Here is a 25,342-nt window from a genome sequence, read left to right on the forward strand (position 1 = left end):
TCCTCAGTCCCGCTGCTAGTGGTGTTTCCTTTTGGGGAAAAAAAAAAACAAAACGATTTTTATTTTTTTATTTTATTATTTTTTTTTTTTGTCAGAGAGAGAGGAGTGAGAGTGAGCACAGGCAGACAGAGTGGCAGGCAGAGGCAGAGGGAGAAGCAGGCTCCCGGCTGAGCAAGGAGCCCGATGCGGGACTCGATCCCAGGACGCTGGGATCATGACCTGAGCCGAAGGCAGCCGCTTAACCAGCTGAGCCACCCAGGCGTCCCAACAAAGCGATTTTTATGTTGCTTTAGAGACATGCCAGGTAGTATAACAGCTGTAAGAACGCATCAGATTTGGACAGACCTGGATCTTAGCTACCAGCACGAGTGTTTTCATTAAATCCATTTGGGTTTCATGGACGGAGAGCCCCCGAGGATTGTGCTAGATTGACTCTGGAAGTTATTTTTGCTGATGGTTTAGAATCCCTCCTCTCCCGCCCCAACCCCTCGATACTGGCATGGGGGCCCTGGGGTTCACTTCTGTGGGGGTGGCAGTATGCTCGGTGGCCCTGCGTTACTGTGTCACCTGGTGGGTGGCCACCAGATGGACGGCGGGACTGCGGGAGCAAAGCCCCCGGCCCCATGTGGAGAGAGCAGGGACTGGGAGGAGCGACAGACTGTGGGAGGAGCGAGAACAAACGGTCCGTCGTGTCCACGCTCATATTGCTAGAGTGCAGAGGGGAATTTTGAGGAAGGGTAAAGCACCAAACTCCGAAGTTAAGAGAGACTTTTTGGGAAATCCTTCCCGGTCTCGTGCTGCCGCATACCGTGTTCAGGCATCCCCGTGAGCTCCAGCTTCTGTGCTCTTGGGGTCCCATCACCACGCTTCCTCTTGCACCTGCAGGAGGAAGGTGTGTTTGAGGGAAAGGTGCTTCTCAGATACAGACGGGTGGTTGCGCCATGTGGCCCTTTCCTCCCCTGAGCGCGGTAGGCCTTTGTTGAAGGAAGCCAGAGAGTTCTTTTCAAGGAGTAGAAGAAACAGGTATTGGGGGATATTTTGACATCCCTGTCCAGAGTTGGGCAAGCAGTGGGGGCACGGGGCTTTTCAGGATGGAGCCGACGTCGCAGGTTGGCACCTGCTTGATTTTCAGGACAGAGCAGCAAGGTTCGGGTTCACTCCTTAAAAGCAGCTGCATCAGGGAGAAGCCCTGGGCCTTCAGTCATTTTGGGACCTGCCCTGGAGAAACCGTCTCTGAGAAAAGTGGGAAGTCTTTATGGTTAAAACACGCAATATGCTTTGGCATTTCTCCCCCGACTTGGAATAAACACTGCGGCTGCTGACCAGGACGGCCTGCGGCACTTGCACCTTCTTTCTCCTCCCGCAGGTGTTCATACGCGAGCTGGTCTCCAACGCCAGTGACGCCCTGGAGAAGCTGCGCCACAGGCTGCTGTCAGAAGGCCGGACGCTGCCGGAAATGGAGATCCACTTGCAGACGGACGCCGAGAAAGGCACCATCACCATCCAGGTGGGCCTCTGGGTGTCCCGCCGCGGGCACCGGCCCTCTGCGCTCCTGGGCCAGGGGAGCTGGACGGGCCTTTTTGTTCTTTCTCCAGGCTCCAAGTGACGTGCCATCTGCACGTCAAGAGTTGTCGACTCTTGTTTTAGTTTGCTGTAAAAATAATGCTTGTTCAATATAGAAAATTTGAAAACACAGACACACAGAAAAGCAGGTTTAGAATTGCCCCATCATTTGAGGCTGACGACTGTTAGCATGGGTTTTTGATGTCTACGTTTATTTACACAGCTAAACATTGTTAAGTTCTGTGTTATTTTTAGTGCTTCCTTTTTACATTTTTTTTTTTTTAAGATTCTATTTATTTATTAGAGAGAGAAAGCGTGAGGGGAGAAGGTCAGAGGGAGAAGCGGATCAGTGTAGCTAGGAGCCCAGTGCGGGACTCGATCCCAGGACTCCGGGATCATGACCTGAGCCAAAGGCAGTGGCTTAACCAACAGAGCCACCTGGGCGCCCCCTTTTTACATTTTTAACTGTAGTTTTCCTGCCGTAATGCATGTTTCCCCGCGTCATTGAATATCCTGCAGTACTGTCTCGTCACAGCCTGCCGTTCGGATCGGTGGTCTTGCTTTATTTTTTATTTATTTTTTTTTTTAAAGATTTTATTTATTTATTTGACAGAGAGAAATCACAAGTAGTCGGAGAGGCAGGCAGAGAGAGAGAGAGAGGGAAGCAGGCTCCCTGCTGAGCAGAGAGCCCGATGCGGGACTCGATCCCAGGACACTGAGATCATGACCTGAGCCGAAGGCAGCGGCTTAACCCACTGAGCCACCCAGGCGCCCGGTGGTCTTGCTTTAAATGAAGCAGTACTCGAGGCTTCTGTAGCCTCTTGAAAATAGCAAGGTCAGAAAGAAAACAGAAGCAAGGGACTCCTCAAGCCGTGGTTGAGGGACCCCGTGTTGCCGAAACAGCTTCTTCAGGGTCTGGGGTGATGGCCGACCTGGGGGGACGCCTGCAAGGCGGAAGGGTGAGCGTCAGGGGCTCTGAGCGGATGCTTCTGACCCGGGCTTCCCGTCGCCTCCCAGGGAGCTGGGTTTGGCTGCTTGGGACGGTGCTGGCGGGGGTCTATTGTGTCGTCTTGTGGCTCGTTCATCTGGGCTGCATGCGGGTGCCGTTTCTATAGCTGTTGTAGGAAGCTTTACTGACGTAAGATTTACACACAGAAAAATTCAGCGGGCTCAAGTGCACACATTGCTAGTGCGCCGCCATCCTAATTCCTTCCCCCAGACCTCCACTCCCTCCCAGCTCGTCAACCATGCATGTGCTCTCTGCCCCTTCGGGTTTGTATTTTCTAGAATTCCATAGAAACACAGTTTGGTCTGACTTGCCCTCTGCAGAATGCTGTGAGCTTCACCCCGGTGCAGCGCGTGTCCCGTTTTCTCCCGGAGAAGTGTTCTGCCTCACGTGTGGCACGCGCTTGGGGTCCACTCGCCATGACGCGCCTTCGGCTTGTTTCCAGTTTGGGGTGTTAGGAGTAAAGCTGCTCTGGACACGTGTTTTCATTTCTCTCAGGTGCATGCCTAAGAGTGGGGATGCTGGCTCCAGGAGAGTGTGTAACTGTGAGCCGCCAGCCACCTGCAGCTGGTGTCTCCACGTGCTTGCCTGGCAATGGTGGCTGGAGGCCACTGCTGTGGTCCTTGCCAGTGCCGGCTGCTGTCGGCCACAGAGATTGGGGCCGTTCCAGCGGCTGGGTGAGGTTTTTTGTTTTGTTTTTTTAAAGATTTTATTTATTTTATTTGACAGAAATCACAAGCAGGCAGAGAGGCAGGCAGAGAGAGGAGGAAGCGGTCTCCCTGCTGAGCAGAGAGCCCGATGCGGGGCTCGATCCCAGGACCCTGGGATCATGACCCGAGCTGAAGGCAGAGGCATTAACCCACTGAGCCACGCAGGCATCACTGGTTTGTTTTTTTTTTTTAATTAATTAAGAGCACTAGAGAGGGAGAACCGAGCAAGCATGACGGGGCAGAGGGAGAAGGAGAAGCAAGGAGCCCACCATGAGGCTTAATCCCGGGACCCAGGGGTCATGATCTGAGCGTGAGGCAGACCCATAACCGACTGAGCTGCCCGGGCGCCCATGGTGGGTTTGTTGTTGTTTTTAATTTTTTTTTATTTATTCAACAGAGAGAGGGAGAGAGATCACAAGTAGGCAGAGAGGCAGTTAGAGAGAGAGAGAAACAGGCTCCCTGCTGAGCAGAGCTCGATCCCAGGACCCTGAGATCATGACCTGAGCCGAAGGCAGAGGCTTTAACCCACTGAGGCGCCCCCACGGTGGGATTTTAATGGACGTTTCCCTCATGATTCATGGTCAGTCGTGAGCGTCTTGTCAGGTGTTTACTGTTTCTGTATCTTCCTTGTGAAATGTCCAGATTTCTGATTCATCTTTTTTAAAGATTGTATTTATTTATTTATTTGAAAGAGAGAGAGCATGAGAGGGGAGAAGGTCAGAGGGAGAAGCAGACTCCCTGCCGAGCAGGGCGCCTGATGCGGACTCGATCCGGGGACTCCAGGATCATGACCTGAGCCGGAGGCAGCCACTTAACCAGCTGAGCCACCCAGGCGCCTTTCTGATTCATTTTTAATCAAGTCGTTTGTTTTTTTAATTGGGTTACAAGACTTCTTTATACATTCTGGATCTAAGATCCGTATCAGATACATACTTTGCAAGTATTTTTTTCCCAGTCTGTGGTTTGCCTTTTAATTTTCATGGTGGTTTTTGAAAAGCAAAAGATTTTAATTGTCGTGAAGCCTGGTTGATCACTTTTTCCTTCTGTCGCATGCTTTTAGGAACTTAAGAAATCTCTGCCTCTTCCACGGTCTGATTTCCTCCCGTGTTTTCATGTAGAAGCTGTGCAGTCTTTGCCCGTCCTCTGTGCGTCTGAGCTGTTGGGGGCCTGGTGTGAGGGGGGCCGAGGGTGGGTGCAGTTTTAGCACCATCTGCTTTCCTTTCCCGTCGAGTTCTCTCGGAGCCTTTGTCGCAAATCAAGGGACACAATCTGTGCAGCTGTTTCTGGACTCTCTTCTGTCTCTTGGCTCTCTGGGTCTCTGCTAGCAGGGATCGTTCTGGTGCGGCCCGGCCCCCAGGACTAGAACTGGTCCCCATGATGGCGTGTGCTTTGACTTCCCCGAGTCCTGCCTAGCACGTGTAACTGATGCCACTTGCCCCCTGGGGCTGTCCGCTCACGTCCGTCCCAGCTCCCAGGTGCTGGCCTTGGAGCTTAGCGTGCCTCTCTCCTCAGGACACTGGCATCGGGATGACACAGGAAGAGCTGGTAGCCAACCTGGGAACGATTGCCAGGTCAGGATCAAAGGTAAACCCCATCCTCCCCCACCCCCATGGTCCCCTCCTCGGGTGCTGCATTTTCTGCCCCCCTCAGGGCTCGGGGCTCTGTCCCCGAGGCCTCCCTGACCAGAGAGGGCAGGACCCAGCAGACTTCAGGTGCCAGCTCCGTGTTGGCGCTGTGGGGGCGCTTTATCCCTCACAGGGACCCCTGGCTTCTTTTCTTTGTAGACAAAGAGGTAGAATTCAGCACTTTTACCGTAGCTAGAAATCAGCCGACCTCAGGCTCCAAGCCTGCTCATCGGTCTGGAGTGCACCCTTCTGGCTCTGTGTTTCTCCATCACTCAGGACTTGCTTGAGGCGGAGGGGCCCGGCAGAGGTGGGCATGCTTCCTCTCCATCCTCAGCCCTGTTCACAAGAATAGGTCACGCCGGTGGGTGGTCAGCTCTGTGGGGAGGACGCGCCCTGGGGGTCGTGGCTGCCATGTGACCCTTGAGGGGTGGGGTGGGTGGTCACAGGACCTCTGCCAGCAGCAAATTGGAGGCTGGTGGCCCTGGGCTGCCTGTATGTCTCTCCTTGGTTTTGTGGGCCTATGTGCGGCCTAAAATGGTACCACGAAATGACAGAAGCACTTGAAATGGTCTAATCCTGGGTCCGAAGTGACTTGCAGAAATTCGGCCTTTAAGAAAGTACGTTGCCATGACTGTTCTTCCCCGCCATTATTGTGATTCTGTTTCTGTCAAGGAAAGTCTGTGCTGTCGCATACATTAGCCACCAGCTACACCTGCCTGTTTGAATTTACGTTAAATGTAATTTAAAACTTGGCTCCTCGGGCACACCAGCCCCAGTGTGAGTGCTCGGTACCCAGATGTGGTCCGCAGCCACCCTTTTGGGCCACTTAGAACACTTTTGTCATCGCAGACGGCGTTGTAGCAACAAGTATGTGTGTTTTACTGCATTTTTAATCTTAGAAACTTTGATAAATATGAGTCACAGAAATTAAGCACCTTCTGATACCATATCGAGCGTGAATGTGGTATATTCCGTTTACCCTTGAAGCTTGGAATCTGGGAGACCCCAGAAGACGCATTCAGGAGAACTGCGGGGGGGTCCCTCTTTCCATGCCCTGCCTGCTCAGACTGCCACCCCAACGACCAGGGAGTGTGGCTGGCAGGCCTGCTGCCAATAGGCAGGCTTACGTGCTCCGAGTCAAATACAGACCCAGTCCCCCTGCTGCCCAGCTGGGGCTCTCCAGGCTGGTCACCTCACCGCCTGCCTTAGTTCCTGGGCTAGACCACGTGGTGAAAAACCACTCAGTGTGGTTGTCTTGAGGATGAAGGGTGGTCCCCACCAGCACTAGGGGGACGGACACGGAGTCACAGACATCTCTTCTGCCGGGGGGAGGGGCTGCCCTCCATCTGACCAGCCTTCGCTACCACAGGCCTTTCTGGATGCGCTGCAGAGCCAGGTGGAGGCCAGCAGCAAGATCATTGGCCAGTTCGGAGTGGGTTTCTACTCTGCTTTCATGGTGGCGGACAGAGTGGAGGTCTACTCCCGCTCAGTGGACCCGGGCAGCCCCGGTTACCAGTGGCTCTCAGATGGGTGAGTAAATGAGAGCAGGCTCACGTCACACATAGGGAGCTCCCTGGGGCCGCCACGGCTGGGCGCACCTGATGCGCACTGCACGAATCAGCTGGGGTATCAGCACTTCACTTGGAAAGTGAGAGTCTCCTGATGGTGTGCCATTGCGCCTTCCTGGGTTTCCTGTTTGAAGCCGGAACTGCACTCTTTGGGCAGCCGGTTACTCTTTCCCCTGCAGATGGCCCATGCCTTCTGTCCCTCATCCTTGTGCTCTGGAGTGTGGCCTGTGCCAGGTGGGGCTCCTTTGAGAGTCGCTGGCCTTAGGACCAGGCGGGCACCAGGCATCCTCTGCTCCAGGGCGGCCTCGCTGGACTCCGTTCTGTGGGAGTTCCTGGGTTTGGCTCATGGGCCTGCCCGCGCCTCCCCTGCCAGCTCAGGCCCGAGGAGTGGCCTTTTATAGAGGCTCGCTTGTTCCGCCTGCTTGGGGGCCGAGGCTCTCAGGGTCGCTGGGTGGATGTTCGGGAAGAATCTTGAAGCTCTGTTTGAGGAAAATTGGACCTTGGCCAAATGGAGGCTGGCACTTCAATAGGCTCAAACCTTCATTCCGAGTCCTTTCCTGGTAGAGTCTACTGTCTGCGGTGGGGCTCCGGTGGCGCACACAAGAGGGTCTCTTTCGGACCCATCCCGTCTCCCTCAGGCAGAACTGCCATTTCTGTTTAATTCTGAGAAGGCGGCGCTCAGAGGAGACGGGCCAGGGTTTGACAAGGCACTTCTGGGGGTGCGTCCCCCTCTCTTCTCTGAAAACGGTTTCTCTGCCTGAGGTTCAGAAACACGGGGTTGAGGGGGCTTAGTTTGAGTTAGGGGCGGTCCCTGGGCATCTGCTCTTTCTTTTCGGCATTGGGACCACCTTGGGTGACCCTAGAGCCCACGAGGTGACACATGATGGGGGAGCCACACCCTGCGGCCACGCTCCCTGGTAGAGACGCAGCAGCCAGCTGCGCTCAGAAGTGGTGGCACTTAGGCTTGTCTCTGCGGGTGGGCTTGGGCCCTGCTTGCGACAGTCCCAGGAAGAGTGACTGGACGTGCGGTGGAGGCCCCGTCAGCCTCACTGTGTGCAGCTGGCTTTCTCTTTCCCACATCTTAGGTCTGGGGTGTTTGAAATCGCTGAAGCCTCGGGAGTGAGAACCGGGACCAAGATCATCCTGCACCTCAGGCCGGACAGCAAGGAGTTTGCCAGCGAGGCCCGCGTCCGAGGCGAGCAGAAGCCTGGGCGGTTGGGGGGGGTGCAGTGGTTAGGGCGCCGCTCAGGCTGGTTGCCTGTGCTGGCTGGCTCCATGCGGCCGTGGGAGGCCGGGCTTCCTGGCGCTGTGGGTTGGGTTCTGTCTTCCACCCTTGGTGGTTGCACGCGGTGCTTTCCCCGTCGACCCCCCGCCCCGGGCCCTGAGTTGTAAGATGCTTCCCGGGGTTTGGCCTGTGCCCGCTTCGCGGAGAACAAGAGCAGGGCTTCCTCGCGGTGGGCTCCTCAGCTGGGGCTGAACGGGTGCTTATCCAAGGTGCCAAGGGTTTCCAGGATTCACCATTAACCTCCCATATGTCAGCCACCAAGAAAGTGTGGGGGTTCGTGGTGGCTCGTGGTGGCTGGGGCCTCAGATCCCTGGTTCTTGTAAGAGTTCTGGTCACCCTACTGTGGCCTGGCTTCGCACCCGTGAAACCACTGGCCCGGAGCCGTCTGGCGTGCTGCGTCACTTCCAGAGCGCTTGTGTATCCAGAAGCTTCCTGTATTCATTGTTGGTGTGTGCTTTTTGTCTTTTCAAGATGTGGTGACAAAGTACAGTAACTTCGTCAGCTTCCCCTTGTACCTCAACGGCAGGCGCATGAACACCCTGCAGGTGAGACCCTCGGCTGCCTGGCGGGCTCAGGTGACTGTGGGGATTGGTTGGTACATTGCAGGGTCAGGGCTGAGTGGCGCTGGCTGAGGCCCCGCGCGGGGGTCCCTCGTGGAAGGCCAGGTCCCGACCCTTCTGTGTCCTGTCCACATGCACCACATGCAGTTTGGCCGTCCTTCATGTGTTCACAAAGCCATAGTCTCTTCTAGAATGTTCTCACCCCAGAAAGGAATCTGCCTGCATTAGTAGTCGCTCCCTGTCTCTCCTCCCCTTGCCCCCGACATGTCACATCAGTGGAATCAGACACCGAGACCTTTGTGTCTGGCTTCTCACCATAACGGTTCTGGGGTTCATCCACACTGGAGCCCATGTCAGTTCTCTGTTTCTTTTACGGCAGAGTCGCAGTCCGTGGCTAGACATGTTTCTTTGTCCTTTCATTTGTCGTATTTGTGATGTACCCCAGGCACATGGCACCTCTGGGCTGGCCTTTCCAGACCCCCTGTCCTGGGAGGGGGCCCTTGTTCTTGAGCCTCTTGTGCGTCTTTGTGGAACACCCCTTCCTCCCCATGCTGGAGTCGGGGGCGGGGGCTTGCCCCCAAGCCCACCGCCCTGCTCTGTCCCATGGGCTGGGCCTTACGTCATCTGCGGGTGCACTTGCCAGCACTTGGGCCAGCTTCCACAGCCCAGCTCTGTGGGGAGGGCACCGCTGAGCCTCTGCGTCCTCCTGTGTCCCCGTTTCCAGGCCGTCTGGATGATGGACCCCAAGGACGTGGGCGAGTGGCAGCACGAGGAGTTCTACCGCTACGTGGCTCAGGCCCATGACAAGCCCCGCTATACGCTGCACTACAGGACGGATGCGCCTCTCAACATCCGGAGTGTCTTCTATGTGCCCGACACGGTGAGGCCCAGCGGCGGGGGCGCGGCTGCTGGTCCCGGGCTGCTGCTCCGTGGGGTGCGGGCGGGCCTCCCCCAGGGCGCCAGGAGCACTGGCCCTGAGTGGGGACAGAGGAGTATGGACATCCCAAGAATTAACTTGGTAGCATCTGAATAAAAGCAGAATTCCTGTCTCCGGTTAGGGGAGCAGGGTTTTTAGGTGAGGGGGTCCCATGTGCCGTCTTGGGGTAGAGCCGAGATGTGCAGGCACGTAGGCCTGGCTGTCATAGAGCCATGGGGAGTCCCTCAGGGCAGCATGTGGGTGCGCCCCCGAGCCACGGGGCCACATGGGGCTCTTTGGTGCTCTGATGCGTTGGTGGGCACTCCGTACTTGTGCCTGGCTTCTAAGACCCCCAGCTCAGCTGCATGGAGAAGGCTCTGATGAGTCCTACAACAGGGAAGCCTGCTCCGGGGTTGGAAGAGGTTCCTGGCCTTTTCTGGTTGCCGCCCTTGTAACGCCCCATGGCTCCCCCTTTTGGAAAGTGAGACCCTCGCTGCTGAGTTCTGCACGCTGGTGCCAGCGTGTCTGGGGGCTCGTTAGGACTGCAGAACCTCAGTGCCCCCGGGACCTCCTGAGTCAGAGTTCCCGTTTCAGCGGGTCCCAGTGTGGTGTGCGTGCAGGCTGCAGGCTTAGAGCAGGGCTTGGGGGACGATTGTGACTAGTTCAGACTTCACAGGCCACACGCGTCCTGGAGCCCTGCCCCTGGAGCAGGGACGCCCAGAGGCTGCAGAGGAGCCCAGCTGCGTTCTAAGAAACTGCAGACTCGGCAATTTGGATTTCACAATTTTTTTTTTCCCAAAGATTTTATTTATTTATTTGGCAGAGATCACAAGTAGGCAGAGAGAGGGAAGCGGGCTCCCTGCTAAGCAGAGAGCCCCATGCAGGGGCCAATCCCAGGACCCTGGGATCATGACCTGAGCCAAAGGCAGAGACTTTACACTTGATCTTAGCCAACTTTAACCCACTGAGCCACCCAGGCACCCCATGGATTTCACGTATTTTTGACATAAGAAACCTTTGTCTGCTTTCACAGCCATTTAAAAGTGTACAAGTTGAAAAATAAAAGCGTACAAGTTGGGTGCCTGGCGGGTCAGTTGGTTAAGCATCTGACTCTTGGTTTTGGCTGGGGTTGTGATCTTATGTGTCGTGGGATTCTGTTTCCCTCTCCCTTTGCCCCTCCCTCCTCAAACAAATAAATAAATAACATTTGAAAAATAAATAACTGAAAACAAAGTGGACAAGCCGTTCTGGGGGCTACACCAGCCTGATGATGAGATGGATTTTCCCGTGGGCGGTGTCTGGTCCCTGGCCGCAGTGGGTTTGGCCCTGCTCACAGGGACATGCACTTTGCCGTCAGTGTCCTCCAGGGGGAAGGGGCGGGTGCTGCAGCTGCCCGGGGAAGCCCCACTCCCTGCTCCCCCTGCCGAGAGCATGTAGGGCTCCTCCCTGGGCTTCCGGCTTCTGACCTCTCTTCCTTGTGCATCCCCGCACGCGCCCCACAGCTCCCCAGCGCAGACCACCGTAGGAAGGGGTGGTTCTCAGCGTCGTCCCCAGAACTCCCCAACACTGTTCTCTCCTTGCCCCCAGAAACCATCCATGTTTGACGTGAGCCGGGAGTTGGGGTCCAGCATCGCGCTCTACAGCCGCAAGGTCCTCATCCAGACCAAGGCCACTGACATCCTGCCCAAGTGGCTGCGCTTCGTTCGAGGTACAGGGCTCCGTGGCCGAGCTCCGCCGAGTGGGCTGCCGTGCTGCTGGCCAGGGACTGCGCGGCTCCCGGTGAGGGTGGGGGGCGCTCGTCTGCCGTGGGTGCGGGGTCCGGCGCTGAGCAGCCGTGGGAGGCTGCTCAGCCCCACTCCCCGGGAGCTTCCCGCTGGCCGCTCTGGTCATGCTGCTGTGACCAGGCTGTGTGCGTCTGCTCTCGGACATCAGGATTTGGGGGCCAGGAGGTGTTGCCCCACTGATCCTCCCCTCCGTGTCCTTTGCCAGTTTGCTGTCACCCACGTGTGGTCTCAGTGACAGGCGGGGAGGCGGAGGGATGTGCAGTGAGGGCCGGGCAGAGCCACGGGCCTGCGAGCGTCCTGACGGCCCGTGTCTCGCGCAGGCGTGGTGGACAGCGAGGACATCCCCCTGAACCTCAGTCGGGAGCTCCTGCAGGAGAGCGCACTCATCAGGTGAGCCGCCGGCGAGGGGGCTGCCCCCCTCTGCCCCCAAGGGTCCCGGCAGGGTGTGGTGCTGCGGCAGGCCTGGGCCTGGGGGGCTGTGTGTGGGGAGATGCGCCCCCATTTGGACATGCTGGGGAGATGGCAGGCACGCCGCCTATGAGGTAGAGGAGGCAGAGGACGACGGTTAGGAAGGATCTGATCGTGGTCCAGGAAGGTCACGGAGAGCGTGAAGGCGCTCATCTCTCGGAGACATCGCTCTGGAATCCCTGTGGGCAGAGGTGGCTGCGTTTCTCAGCTCCCCACCCTGACTGTAGCAATAGCTCCTGGCTCCTGAGTGCTGGCGCTCACCTGACTGACCGTGACCTTTCCCGGGCAGCCTCAGTTGTCTTTTGAGGGGGCGCCACCAGGTCATGGTTGCAGGAACAGTCCCAGACCAGTGAGGCCGGTCACTGGTGCACCTGAACTTGAATCCTTGTGTTACCAGGGGCAGGAGCTGCACAGTGACCACAGCTGGGCATGTGGGGCCTGACTTCGGCGTTGTCGTCCCGTTGCTGGGGAAGTTCAGGTGGCACGTGATGAAGGGTGTCTGCCAGGTGTCTGTGTCACTTTAGTCTTTCCCCTTTAGAATTCAGCCGGCATACCTGGGGGTGGTATTTTGCAGCCGTGTGAACCGCTGGTCGTTTCATCAAACTGTTTTTAAGTTTTTATTTTTGTGAGAGAGAGCCAGGGAGCACAAGCAGGGGCAGAGAGAAGCAAACTCCCCACCAAGTAGGGAGCTCGACATGGGGCTCGATCCCAGGACCCTGACAGCACAACCGAGCCAAAGGCAGATATCCAACCGACTGAGCCCCCTAGGTGCCCTGCTTCCTCGGACTTTCTGTGTATGTTTGTTGTAGTATGTGTTCATTTTTAAATACCTGAAATTTATTTGTAGGAACCGATGACCCATTTTGTTTGTGGTTTCTGATGTGTTCTTGTCCTCATGCGTCTCGATGCCCCGACTGTGGGCAGCAGGAAGGAGCCTGCCCAGACGGGCCCCCTGCCCTTGGACGCGCCCGCGCCCTGCTTTCAGCGTCGTCGCTCCTGGCCCAAGACAGTCCAGGCTTTCCTTGTGTTGCGCCTCCGTCTTGCCCTGACCCCAGGACCACTGACTCTGTGAAGATGCCCTGGTTCCTTTGATTGGAGCGTGGTGGCAAGGAGCCAGGATCTGGGCCCTAGGGCTGCCGATGCTGCTGGGGTGTCCTTTCTCGCAGGCCTCTTAGCAGTCAGCTGAGGAATCCAGGAAGTCTGTGTGCATGTGTGCGCGTCTACACCGGCTTGCCTCTGTGTCTGGTGACCTCTCTGATGACCTGCAGGCACCACTGGGACATTGGTCTTGACTTTTGCCACATGTGCTGCTGTCTTTAACCATAAGCCATTGGCTTCTTGTCACCCCTAACCTGGAGCATGGACCAGTTCCCCACCATGCCGTGGCTGCTGCCCTCCCCTCGTGCTCGTGCCCCCCGCACTTGGTGGGCTCTGACCTTCCACACTGGGCTGCGTGATCACCCTCCTGGGGCTCCATGTCCGGTCCTAGCCACTGTGGCTGCCTCACCCTGGGTGTGGGTGCTGTTCTGTTCTGCCCTTGGCCTGAGGGACTGAGAGGTTGGGGACAAGAGCAAAGAGGGAGGGCTTAGGGGAACATGAGACCGTTGGCCCCCTATCCTGCGTTATTATAGAAACACATGGTAATACTGCTTTTGTAAAAGAAAAGCAAAATATTGGTAAGGAAATGAGAATACCCGTAATTCCACTAATGAAGCTGCTTATAATTTTATGTCACTCTGTAATGCCACAGTAAACACCCCAATCCCCCCAAAGTCTGAGTTTTGTACAGCTGGTTGTGTCTGTAGCGTGCGCCGTGTCAGCCCCGGTGGCTGCAGTGCCCGGCAATCTCCAGAGACACACTGCAGTGCGCAGGTGGTTGTGGGGACAGGCTTGGCGCACGCACACCCCGCGGTCTCTCCGCGTTGGCATTTTTCTGCTCATCTTTCCAGCGTGAGGTACTACTTTCCCATGTCCTTAAGAACCGGTAGAGGATGTGATGATTGGCCTGGCAGCTTTTTACATTCCTTTAGCCTGGTCTTCCCCATTGAGCACGGGGGCTGTTCCGTGCGCCCCCGCGGAGAGCCAGTCTGTAGAGCTTGCTGACCTTGGGCTCAGGTGCGATCTGCAGTGGGAACGGAGACCATGGCCCCCACAGGGGGTCACTTCTCATTCCTGCCTCTCAGGGGCATGTCTCCCCAACTGGGGTTTGTTGGGGGTCCCCTTTATTTTTGCTTCGTGTTTTTTAGTTTCATCAAAATGGTGTTATTTTCACTTCTGTGATTATTAGTGGGAATGAATGTTTTTCCTGCCATTCTGATCTTAGAAGTTGTTTCTGTGGGATAAATGCATTTCTGTTCTGCAGGAAACTCCGGGACCTTCTACAGCAGAGGCTAATAAAATTCTTCATTGACCAGAGTAAAAAAGATGCCGAAAAATATGCCAAGTTTTTTGAAGATTATGGCTTGTTCATGAGGGAGGGCATCGTGACCACCGCTGAGCAGGAAGTCAAGGTATGATACGGGTTTCTGGGCCTTTCTCTGGGCTGCCACGCTCCATGGAGGCCCGAAAGCTGAGCCTCCTGGGACATGAGTATGGCCTAGTGGGGTGCTGTGCAGGGATCGCTAAGGCAGCGTTTGGCCTCCAGGCCTCTGTCACAGGATGCGGCAGGCCTGGCACCGCTTCCGAGCATCCTTATGGTGTCATGTAGCGCCAGATTCTTCCCGGCCTAATGCTGGAAGGAGGTGGGCGTGCATGGTCTCCTCCCACAAGAGTTTGGGGTGCTCTGGAGATCACATAAGACAGGGGACAGGGCAAGGTGCCTGTTTCTCGTGGTGGGAAGGGCGTTCAGGGCGTTTTTACATTGTGATTGGTAGAAATCCTTTAATGCAGTGTCCCTGGGGCCAGAGTTCAGTTTAATTACTTAAAAATGCTTTAATCATCCCATAAACATTTTCTGGCCAGTTTTAAATTGTCGTATAATTCATATACCATAAAATTCACCCATTTATTTATTTATTTATTTTAAGATTTTATTTATTTGACAGCACAAGTAGGCAGGGAGGCAGGCGGTGTGAGCAGAGAGCCTGACGCGGGGCTTGATCCCAGGACCCTGGGATCATGACCTGAGCCAAAGGCAGACACTTAACTGACTGAGCCACCCAGCTGCCCCCAAATTCATCAAAAGGTCAACAGTTTAGTGACCTATTCAGTGGCCATATGTTCACAAGTAATGCAACCATGACCATCCAGTTCCAGAACATTCTCATCCTCCCAGAAAGACACCCATTACCATTAAGCAGGGCCGGGATTTCATCTTCTGCACCAGAACAGCAGGAGGTGAGGAAGGACACGACCGAAGTCTGGGGTTCCCCAGGGGGTTCTTCAGGCTGTGGGGCTTGGGCCTCGGGCCGTCCTTGCTGCTGGCTGGTGGCAGGACGCCCTCACCACCCCCCGGCTCCTGGTGCGGACCTGTCTGAACGTCTGTGTGCTGCCAGTGACATGTTTCTGGTAAACAGCACGTGTGGCATTTGCAGCCCCGTCGTGCTGTTTCATCGCACATGCCCCTGAACAGGCTCCCGTCTTCCTTGTGTCCCCCTCGCATGTCTGTGCTAGATAATCGAGAAGTCAGTGGTGTAGACTAGGCAGTTTAGGTCCCAAGTCACATCTGGGCTGGTGGCCTCAGGGACCTAGGCCGCAGCTTGTTGTCGCTCCTCAGTCCTTAGCAGGCACCTCCCAGGTTGAGAGGATAGGACACCAGCAGGCCCGTTGACTTCAGCGGACAGGGAGGAGGAGGACAGACCCCCCCACCTTCAGTACATGCCTGCTGTCGTCCGGACCCCTCCTTGGGCTAGTCTGTGCTGTGGGGAAGCCTGCGAATGTGGCCTCTGCACCGCGTTCGCGTGCCCAAGAGGCAGGGTCAGTGACTGGAATGGAGGATGCTGGGTTGGGCAAGTCTCTGCCACAGATGTGTCTGGTCACTCCTAGCACGAGACTGGAGAACCCCTCTCCCCAGGCACCTGGACCACCTGGGGTGAAGGTTCTCTGCAGGGTTCCCTAGACTTTCCATGGGGGACTTGACGGATATCACCAGAGCCCCCGCAGCCCCCCAGGGGCTAAGCGCCAGCCCTGGGCCCTGCAGGCGGGGGTGAGGCCGGCCAGAGCCCTTCCCGTAGCCACAGGCTTCCGAGGTGTGTGGCAGGCAGTTGGGAGGCCTTCAGGGCAGGACCCGGAACAAGCGAGCTGGCCTTTGTCTGCAGGAGGAGATCGCGAAGCTGCTGCGGTACGAGTCCTCGGCCCTGCCCGCCGGGCAGCTGACGAGCCTCCCGGACTACGCCAGCCGCATGCAGCCCGGCAGCCGCACCATCTACTACCTGTGCGCCCCCAGCCGGCAGCTGGCCGAGCACTCGCCCTACTACGAAGCTGTGAAGCAGAAAAACATGGAGGTGGGTGTGCTATGGGCCAGGGCCGGACTGCCGGTGTCTGAGTGCCCGAAGGAGGGTCTTCTGCTTGACAGACAGTGGCTGGATGGGCTCCGAATGGGCCCCGGGACATTGGACGACCAAGCAGCGCAAGGTGACGTCTGGGTGCCCGGAGGCCCAGCTGAGCTGCTGTTGATTTGCGTGTCTCTGGGGGTGACGTGGGTTCCTCGGTGGAGTCGTTCCTGCTGCTCTGAGAGAGCGCGGGCTCCTCTCAGGGCCGTCTAGTGAACGGCTCAGGAGGCCCCAGGGTCTCTGGTGTGGCCTTTCTGGATGTGAGACCCCGCCCGCACCTCCTGTGCCCCCTCCCCGGTCCCGGGCAGAGGTTCCCAGGCCCAACGCCGCATCCTCCGGCCCTCGTAGGTTCTGTTCTGCTACGAGCAGTTTGATGAGCTGACTCTGCTGCACCTCCGCGAGTTCGACAGGAAGAAGCTGATCTCCGTGGAGACAGACATCGTCGTTGACCACTACAAGGAGGAGAAGTTGGAGGCCGGGGACCCAGGTCAGCTCTCCTTCTGTCTGGGCCCAGGCATGGGCGGTGGCCGGGTGCGTGGGGAGGCAGGCCCAGGGGCTGTGGACGTGGGGTCCTCCTTGCTTCTTTGTGTCCGGGGTCCCCAGCCTGCACAGAAGCAGCCGTCGGGAGCCGCTTCCGTTTAGATCCCAGGACCCCTCCCGTGCCCCATCCAGCGTGGCTTCCTGAGAAAATGAGAAATCATCCTTCTGAGAAAACTCCTACAAAATTCCACGAGTCTCAGGCAACTGAAAGTGTCCTTTCTTTAAAGTAGGCACCGCACCCACCGTGGTGCTGGGACTTGTGACCCTGAGAGCATGAATTGCATGCTCTGCCGGCTCAGCCAGCCCCGCGCCCCCAGGAGAGTCCTCTGTGAGGTCGTTCTAGCTGCTCGCCCTTAGGTGAAGAGCTTCTTGGGAAGCTTCTGTCCTTGTGCTGGTGGCCAGCAGGGGCTGGAGGGAGCCTTCCTGCAGCCCGCAGCGGGGCAGAAGTGTTTCAGGGCCTGGGACCATCGCAGGGGGTGGGGCTGCCCGTAGCAGCTCAGGGCTCTCTCCCTTCTGCTCCCTGTAGCCGGTGACCGCCTGTCAGAGAAGGAGACAGAGGACCTGATGGCTTGGATGAGAAACGCGCTGGGGTCACGTGTCACCAATGTGAAGGTGAGGACTTGGAGAGATGGGCCACCTCCGTGACCCCACAGCTGCCGGTTGAGTGGCTGGCCTCGTGTGCGCTCTCTGGTGGCGGGGGACACCAGTGTCTGGCTTGGGGACAGGCATGTTGCTGCTCCTCCCAGGGCCTGCGTACACGTGGGGGAGGCAGCGCGCCGGAGGACGCCAAGTCTCCTGGGAGCGTCTTGGGCAGGGCTGGTGAGAGCGTGGTCTGCAGGAAGGGGGCTCAGGCCATCGGGGTGGGTGGGCCTGCAGGGTTCCCCACAATCGTAGGACGTCAGTGGCCCCCGTGAGGCCGAGGGGCGTGGGCAGCTAGGCAGGATGGCCCTAGGACAGCCATTGATACATGAGAAACCCGGGGCTGTGAGGGACACGGGAGAGGGAGTCCCCATTCAGGATTCTGTCCTGGGAACTTGATGTGGCCGCAGTTCCTGCTCCCTTCTCAGTGGTGCGGGGTGGCGGGGAGGGAGAGACCTGCATTCTCTGCTGTCCCCTGGGGAAGCTTCTGACCCGGTCAAGGCCCTACAACCCCGGGGCCCCCCTACCTCCCGCTGTGCCCTCACCCGGTCCCCGGCCTTGCTTGTAGGTGACTCTGCGACTAGACACCCACCCCGCCATGATTACTGTGCTGGAGATGGGGGCCGCCCGGCACTTCCTGCGCATGCAGCAGCTGGCCAAGAGCCAGGAGGAGCGCGCTCAGCTGCTGCAGCCCACACTGGAGATCAACCCCAGGTAGGCTCCCGGCGCCGTGGACCCAGGGCACCCATGACTCGTCCCTGCGCAGTGATGCCATTCACGCCTGACACCTACCAAGGGCAGAGGGCTTCTGGGCAGTTTGAGAACTACAGATACCAGCTGTGTGATCCAACTACATTGTTTATCCCCCCGGCCCCCGTGGGAGGTTCTAGAACACCGCAGTGCTGGCGGCTGGATGCCCCCGTGTCCTGCTATCCTGGTGTGGCCTGTCCCTCCTCAGCTGCCCCACAGCCCTCACTGTAGAGACTTAGAGATCCTCACTGTGCTCTAGTCTGACTGTCGTGTGTCCTGAACACAGCGCTGGGTGGCCTGTCAGTGGTGTCCCCAGGCATGTGCTTCTGAGGTCGTGCCTCCTTCACTTCTCAGCGGACGGTGGCCGGAGGAGCGGAGTAACAGGCAGGGCTCTGCCTCTGCGCCGTGATGCAGCCTTTCCTGTTCGACTTGGGAGTCGTTCTCAATTGGGGGCTGCTCGGACGGTTGCTCGGACCACTGTGTCCTGTCTGGCCCTGCCCATGTTTGCCTGAGGCTCACCTGCCCCGGTGGCCTCTGTGGGGTGAGGAGACGCTGCTGCTGCATGCAGCTGGCATGGGAGGCCCCCGGCCTTGCGCGCCGTGTCCTTCAGCTTGGGTTTCTGATGACACGCCCGGGACTGTCCTTTGTCCTGTTGTTCTTGTAGTTTGCGCTTTCTCAGTTGCATCTTCCAGTCTTTTCATCTGCCTGAAGATGTGTTCTGAGGAGTTCTTAATTTTAACGAAGTCATTATTAAAAAAAGAAAAACTCGTTAATGTGAAGTCTGGTTGACATACGGGGTCAGTTTTAGACACACAACAATGATTTGACATTTACGGACACGACCACGTGCTTGCCACGATGTCCTTTACCCCGTCACTGTGCGGTCCTGCTCATCCCGTGAGCGTACAGCTGAGTCTGAGCCCTGCGACCCCTTTGCCCACTTTGCGCACCGCACCCCCCGTGCTACAGGTCTGTGTTTGGTGCTTTTCTAGGTCTTGTTGATTAATCTTTCTCATCCGGGTCTTGAATGTATTCTCCTAACATTTCTGTCTAAAAGTTTTAATGTTTTGGCTTTGGGGCTGGTTTTAGTCCATCTCTAATTGGTTTGGGATGTAAGAGTCATCGTATCTCGCTCCACGTGAACACCTGAGCCGCTCATGCCTGTCCTCTCCCTGCTGACCCGCCTGGACGGCTCTGTCCAATGGCCGCAGGGCACGGTCTTCCCCGCAGGTCTGTGTTCGGCGACCTTCCCCTTAGTTCCCTTCAAGGGTATCTTCCCTCCTGCACATCTGCGCTGTACGAGGCGGCCTGACCGGTTACACGCGCACGCACAGTTCAGCTTTTGATTGAGATTCCAAGTCAATTTTGAATGAATTGGCATCTGTATGTCTATTCTCTCATCCCTGAACATGCTAAATCTGTTTATTTTGGTGTCTTTTTTTTCCCCCCCCTTTTTTGGTATTTGAGAGAGAGGGAGCGAGTGAGAGAGGGAACACAAGCAGGGGGAGTGGGAGGGAGAAGCAGGCCCCATCGAGCAGAGAGCACGATGTGGGGCTCGATCCCAGGACCCTGGCAGGTAAGGTTAACAACCAAGTCATCCAGGTGCCCTGAAATTTCATCTTCTAACTTGCAGCTGTATATGAAAACTTTTGGGGGGATTTTGTACCCAGTGATTTCATAAGATTTATTTTACAGAGAGGGAGTACGTGGTGGAGATAGGGACAGAGGGAGAGGAAATCTCCAGCCGACTCTGTTGAGCACTGGGGCTCGATACCATGACACTGAGATTATGACCTGAGCCCAAACCAACAATTTTGGCTGCTTAACCGATTGAGCCACCCAGGCGTCCCAACAGTAATTTTTAAATGAAATTATGCCAAGTTATCAAAATGTTAGAAAATAGCAAAAAGCAAACCTCTCTAGGCTTAGAGTATATATACTTACTATACTAAGTAAATATATATAAATATATATATGTAAATATATACAATATATATTAAAATATATATATATTTTTCTGGATTCTGGTCTTAAGTTGTTGTATATGTTTTTTTGTTTTTGTTAAGATTCGGAGAGCATGGGAGTGGCAGAGGAGGGCGGGCGAGGGAACCTGAGGCAGGCTCTGTGGAGCGCAGAGTAAGACACGGGGCTCGATTCCGTAACCCTGAGATCATGACCTGAGCAGAAACCAAGAGCTGGACGCTCAACCCACGGAGCCATCCAGGCACCACTGTGTGCTTTACTATTTTTAATTATCATAACTTTTTTTCATGTTGTTTTATAATCATAAAATTTTGTTTAGATTGCTGGGGAGAGGAAGGAGGCTCCTTTTCCGCTTCGTGAGCCGGATGACTAGACACGGAGTCAGCGGGTGAGACTGGACGTGGCTTGTGGCTGGTCCCCGCGGACTGGCCTTCGTGGCGGCCCAAGAATGGTGCTGGGGGGTGGCTGTCCCAGGTGCTCGTTTCTGTTGCCAGAGACTATTTTGAAATTTCAGTTGCTTTTAAAATTGGTAACATGTTCATCTGGTCCAGAAATGGGAAGAACCAAAGGAACTCACAGCCACCTTTCCCTTGCACCCTGGTCTCCCGTTGGCCCACATGAGAGGCACGCGTTTGCCGGTGGCCTTGGAGCGGTTCTGCCAGACACGGTGCTCTGAGATGGGCCGCTGCGTCTCAGGGCAGCATCCCCGCCCATGCTGGCGGATTCCCACTGTCCTCTGTGGCAGTTAGACGCGCTTCGATTTCTTCAACGCCTTCAGTTTTACCAAAAACTTCCCAGTTTTGATGTAGGTTGCATATGAGTAAGGTCAGATGGGATTTATGGTGTTTTCTCCTGTGCAGAAATGCTCTCCTCATGCTGTTTCCAGTCTCCCTTTTTGACCTCTGTGTGTTTTGTCTCAGCTTCAGCAGTCCTGAAATTTTCTTCTAAATGATTGTATTTCTTTTGATTTGTGGAATCTACTAGAAATCCAGCAGTGTTCTGGGTGTTTGGCCGGCTACCCTCCCTCTTGTACACTCGCCAAAGATTTTATTTCAAGCGAGAGAGGGAGCATGAGCAGGGGGTGGGGCAGAGGGAGAGGCAGGCGCCCCAGTGAGCAGAGCACGATCCCAGGACCCCCAAAAGTCAGGACCCGAGCTGAAGGTAGACACTTAACCCAGAGTCCCCTAAGGTACCCCAAAATGCTATTTTTTGTTTTAGTGCTGTAGTTTATTAATATGTTTATATTAAGCAAGATCAGGACCCTGCGATCAAGAGGCCTCCACAAGGGCCCCCGATGTTGGCTTTTCACTTTTCAGAGCCCGCAGTGCAATCACTGCAGCCTTAAAAATACGCTTTAACACTCAGGCATGGTCTTCCCGGGCTGTTGTCCCCGTGCTTACAAACTTACTCAGTTACCTGAACTAAGGTAATCTGTTAAATGTATGGATTAAGTAGGGTTTCTGATATCGAATGTCTTGTTCATATATTAACTTTGGTACCTGCTGTATTTGCAGATCAAATCTCTGAATTCTCCTGCTTTTCTTGGTGTAGCATCTGGAATTCACATTATCTGCGTTTTCTTCTTACACAGGACCATTCTACTATACTTTTTTGAAGGTTCAGATCACCCCAACCTCAGAAGAGTCCTCACAACATAGAGGCCCTCGCACTAACTCTGGTGTTTTCTGTGCCGCAGACACGCGCTGATCAGGAAGCTCAGTCAGCTGCGGGACAGCGAGCCGGAACTGGCGCAGCTGCTGGTGGATCAGGTGCGTCCCGGGGGGTCTGAGAGAACTACGGCAGCCGCCGCCTGTTCTGTGAGCCCGGGTAGCCTGTTGAAGTGGGGCACCTGTTGTCTCTAAAACCCTGCTTCATTCTTTTGCGAAGATTTTGAGAGCCCGATGTGGGGCTTGAGCCCAGGACCCTGACATCATGACCTGAGTTGAAAGACTGAGCCACCCAGGCGCCCCTAAGCCCCGTCTTGGGAGGAGTAGTGCTCCTCCTCTCTACCCCCTGCAGGGCCGTGTCCTCCCACTGACGGGCTTCCCCTCCCTCTCAGATCTACGAGAATGCCATGATCGCCGCAGGACTCGTGGATGACCTCCGCCCCATGGTGGGCCGCCTCAACCACCTGCTTGTCAAGGCCCTGGAGCGACACTGAGGGGCTGCCGGGGTGAAGGGCCCCATCGCCCCGCAGGGACTAGGGCTGCAGCGGAGGTGATGGAGAAAGAGGCAGCCGAGACCAGCCACGGAGAAAGGAGGTGCCGCCACCTGTGACAACACCTGCTATGAGCTTTATTTACTTAAAAGCATTTTTTACTTAAAAACCTGTGTTAACCTAAGCGATGAACCGGTGTTGGGACTGTGAGGGTAGGTAGGGCGCTGGGTTGCCGCGAGCCCCACACACACTGCGGAGGCAGAGGGTGTGACCAGGCCACTCCCGCGACGCCGTGTGCAGGGCAGGTCCTCAGCCCCGATGCGTGAGCACGAGGACAGGCAAAGCTGTAGTGGGGGGAGGTTGCGTCCCAGGCTCCGCTCACGTCAGACCCTCTTCAGCGTCACCTCCACCGGGTAATGGTCGCTGATGGCCTGGGCCTGTGGGGAAGCGCCCAGTGAGGACGGGGGCGCACGACCAGCTCTGCACATGGGATTGCCTGCTCAGCCCCCACGGCTCTCTGTCGGTGCACAGAGCAGAGACAACCGCAAGTCCCCAGGGTGCAGGCCAGAGCCCCAGGGGAGCTGAAGGGAAGGACACATACCAGCTGGTTGCTCAGGCCGTAGGCAGCCTGGAAGTCAAAGGGGGCAGCCGAGTCTGGAACGATGGCATGTTGGAGCACTGTTCCGGCCACCACGATCCTGCCGTGCACAAGGTGGTCCCTGTCAGCCCCAGGGCTGGCCACCCGTCCCCCCACCCCCATCTCTTAGTCTGGGAAAGGTCATGCAGTGGGGCTGTTGGAGTCCATCAGGCCCTTGCTGGGCTGAGGGACTGGGAGCCCCTCCCCTAACCCAGGTGCTAGGGCCCCAGACTGCAGGAAGGTGAGTGACCTAGGTTTTGGGAACTTGAATCTAGGAGTCAAGGCTGTTCCTGGAGGTGACCCCGTCCGTCCCTGCCTACCTGTCGTAGGCACAGTGCGTGGCTGTGGACGTGGTGTCCGCAGTGTCAGGGATTAGCCACTGGAAGGCCGGGCTTGTGCGCAGGCGGATGGAGGCCCACTGGGTGGGGGCCACGTAGCTGCAGCCAGCGTTGAAGTCGCCCAAGAGCATGATGTCCTAGCAGGAGATGGCAGCCACTTGGCCAGGGGACACACGGCACATACCCCCAGGGCCTGGGGCCGGGGACTCACCTCCAGGTCCCACTTCTGCCGAACATCCAGGTAGACGTCATAGAGCAAGTCCATCTCTGCCACTGCGTCCAGGGGGGCCGCGTGGAGGGGAACAATGGCGAACTCCCGGACCTCTGTGGAGATTTCCTGCTCAGCCCTGGCGGGGTTAGGGGGCACGAGCCCATCCCAAGGGGGTGTTTTCCTGAGTGACTTGAACCTCAGACCAGAGCACTAGGAATGACCAGGGCTTTTCAGGGATCCCAGGAAGGGGTGCGTACTGGTGAGCGGGGAGTGGAACCGGACGATGGCGGGCTCGCGGCTGAAGGTGTCGTTCCCGCAGGGCTCGCAGCCGTCGTCGTACTGGTAGCTGTCCAGCACTGTCACCTGGTCAGGCCTGGGGAGGGCTGGGAGTGAGCCTGTGACCTGGCCCAAGTGGGCAGCACACAGTGGGGCTCTGAGCCCAAGGCCCGCAGTCTGTGGCCTCCAGTTCCTCCCCCCATGAGACACTGCTGCCCTCAAGGGCCCCCCCGCACCCAGCCTTTCAGGAGAGCACCTGGTGGCCCCCGTCTCTGTGTGCCAGGGCTTTACCTGAACAAGAAGAGGTAGCGTTCCTTGTAGCTGCTGCGGCCCAGAGGCTCACTGACCACATAATGATAGGTGTCTGGGTCATCCCTGGATCAGGGAAAGGAAGTGCCTGTCAGGGCTCCTGTCTCCATTCAGCAGTTGTGCCATGTCCTGGGGGGAGGGTCACCGTCCCGGGCCTCCCCAGCCCCCCCCCCCCCCCCGCCATCACCCACCGGTTAAGTGCATCCAGCAGCCTCCCCACGGCTGTCAGGTGGCTGTCTCTGACCTCCTGGACGACGGCGATGTCGTAGCGACTCAGGATCTATGGACAGGGCCACGGTGATGCTGAGCTGGGCAGCCTGCATAGCCACTGGGGAGCCGGGCCCCGCCCGCTGCAGGTCCCCACAGGGTTGAGCTGTTCCCTGGGCACCTTCGTGGAAGGTCTGGCGTGGGATTCTGCTGCTGGCCATGGGAGGGCACAGCAGACGGGGCGGGTTCTCTCACCAGAGGCTCTCCCCACCCTGGGTTGTGGGTGCCCTCAGGACCGACTGCTGGCCCAGTGTTCCCAGGACCTGTTAGACACTGTCCCCTCTCCCCGCCCTGGGGTTCCTCGGGGACAGCCCCGCCTGGACTGACCTGCACGATGTAGTGAGAGAGCGTGGCATTAGACATCTTGGTCTCCCCCAAAGTCCGGATGTTGAAGGCTGCTATTTTTAGGGACAGGGCCACCTGCAGCAGGCCGGCCAGGGCAAGCAGTGCCCCCATCAGCCTGGCACCCCTCATCCTGCAGGAGGGGTGTTTATGTGTGAGTCTGTAGTAGGACTGTGCCCCGTCGTCCCCCAGCGTCCGACCAGGAGCGGCTGGTGGAGTCCGAGTCTGAATAATCCCGCATCTATGGGCTGTGCTGAGCAGGCCGGGGTGAGACTAACAACCCTCTTCCCAGTGTCCAGAGAGCCAGACAGCGAAGTGAAGGGCCCTGGGTGTTCCCCCTCCTCCACCCGCCAGAAGACAAGCCCCTGTAGGAGTCGCCAGCCCAAGGCAGCCCCTGACCCTCTGTTGCCAGGACACCGGCTCACAACCCTCCCTGTCCCAGGCACCCACCCAGCTGGGACTGGCAAAGGTTCTTCCCAAGCGGCCTCTAGGCCTAGCACCCACTTTCCATGGGCCCCATGTCACACTGCCCTTAGGGCACCAGACACTCACCTGAAGTTCAACTTCTACGATGGCAATAGGAATTTAGAAGAATCAGGAATTGATACTCTCTGGTTGGTATCAACACTCTCTTCTTGCTGCTTTAAGAAAAAATTTACAAAGGGGAGTGAATTAAAACATGAGGGTGAGAGCCCCATGCAGAGTTGTGGCTGAGTCCCAGCAGAGGCAATGTTCGTCTCCCCCTTGGGTTTTAAAGGTTTAGGCAGCCGTGACCTTTTTCAGGGCATCACCTGGGGGACAGAGAACAATGGTGCTGCCTGTGTGGCTTTCCCACGTTCGTGGATGGCTGGCGTGCACCTATCTCAACAGGCACAGGCTCCCGCTGCTGTAAACAGAGCACCTGATGATATTTGCAC

The 25,342-nt window shown here is 56.8% G+C and overlaps 2 protein-coding genes across 5 annotated transcripts in view; one reads left to right on the forward strand and one right to left on the reverse strand.

The window, feature by feature from the left end:
* TRAP1 (TNF receptor associated protein 1) overlaps positions 1-22,214 on the forward strand; it is a 50,853-nt gene extending 28,639 nt beyond the window's left edge. For both annotated transcript variants that reach the window (XM_032326771.1, XM_032326772.1), the window contains 15 exons: positions 1,367-1,507; positions 4,792-4,863; positions 6,274-6,434; positions 7,558-7,667; positions 8,229-8,302; positions 9,042-9,197; positions 10,821-10,941; positions 11,338-11,407; positions 13,848-13,995; positions 15,742-15,927; positions 16,324-16,462; positions 17,042-17,127; positions 17,723-17,868; positions 21,584-21,656; positions 21,947-22,214. In XM_032326771.1, coding sequence (XP_032182662.1) covers positions 1,367-1,507; positions 4,792-4,863; positions 6,274-6,434; positions 7,558-7,667; positions 8,229-8,302; positions 9,042-9,197; positions 10,821-10,941; positions 11,338-11,407; positions 13,848-13,995; positions 15,742-15,927; positions 16,324-16,462; positions 17,042-17,127; positions 17,723-17,868; positions 21,584-21,656; positions 21,947-22,048 — 1,785 coding nt within the window. In that variant the 3' untranslated portion in view covers positions 22,049-22,214. The remainder of the gene's footprint in view (positions 1-1,366; positions 1,508-4,791; positions 4,864-6,273; positions 6,435-7,557; positions 7,668-8,228; positions 8,303-9,041; positions 9,198-10,820; positions 10,942-11,337; positions 11,408-13,847; positions 13,996-15,741; positions 15,928-16,323; positions 16,463-17,041; positions 17,128-17,722; positions 17,869-21,583; positions 21,657-21,946) is intronic.
* On the reverse strand, positions 1-25,160 carry DNASE1 (deoxyribonuclease 1). 3 transcript variants are annotated; one of them, XM_032326775.1, is made up of 9 exons: positions 24,978-25,160; positions 24,411-24,558; positions 24,008-24,096; positions 23,799-23,882; positions 23,489-23,604; positions 23,232-23,344; positions 23,003-23,157; positions 22,647-22,743; positions 1-27 (listed from the first exon to the last, which is right to left on the reverse strand). In XM_032326775.1, exons 2-9 carry the CDS (start codon positions 24,555-24,557, stop codon positions 16-18), a joined length of 813 nt encoding a protein of 270 aa, XP_032182666.1. In that variant the 5' UTR covers position 24,558; positions 24,978-25,160; the 3' UTR covers positions 1-15. The 3 variants fall into 3 exon arrangements, with proteins under 3 accessions (XP_032182666.1, XP_032182665.1, XP_032182664.1); XM_032326774.1 differs by lacking the exon at positions 1-27 and adding an exon at positions 7,993-8,058; XM_032326773.1 differs by lacking the exon at positions 1-27 and adding an exon at positions 22,135-22,482.
* Positions 25,161-25,342: the final 182 nt, after the last annotated feature.

This window comes from Mustela erminea, chromosome 20 (genome assembly GCF_009829155.1).
Source record: "Mustela erminea isolate mMusErm1 chromosome 20, mMusErm1.Pri, whole genome shotgun sequence".
Lineage (NCBI taxonomy): Eukaryota > Metazoa > Chordata > Mammalia > Carnivora > Mustelidae > Mustela > Mustela erminea.

Bases quoted from the DNA above. Each gene is read 5' to 3' on its own strand.
- DNASE1 (XM_032326773.1), bottom strand. From the start codon at position 24,557: ATGAGGGGTGCCAGGCTGATGGGGGCACTGCTTGCCCTGGCCGGCCTG. The intron at 23,605-23,798 runs GTAAAGCCCTGG...AGCCCTCCCCAG, and splicing joins CGCTACCTCTTCTTGTTCAG to GCCTGACCAGGTGACAGTGC. The intron at 22,744-23,002 runs GTAGGCAGGGAC...TGTGCACGGCAG, and splicing joins ACGCACTGTGCCTACGACAG to GATCGTGGTGGCCGGAACAG.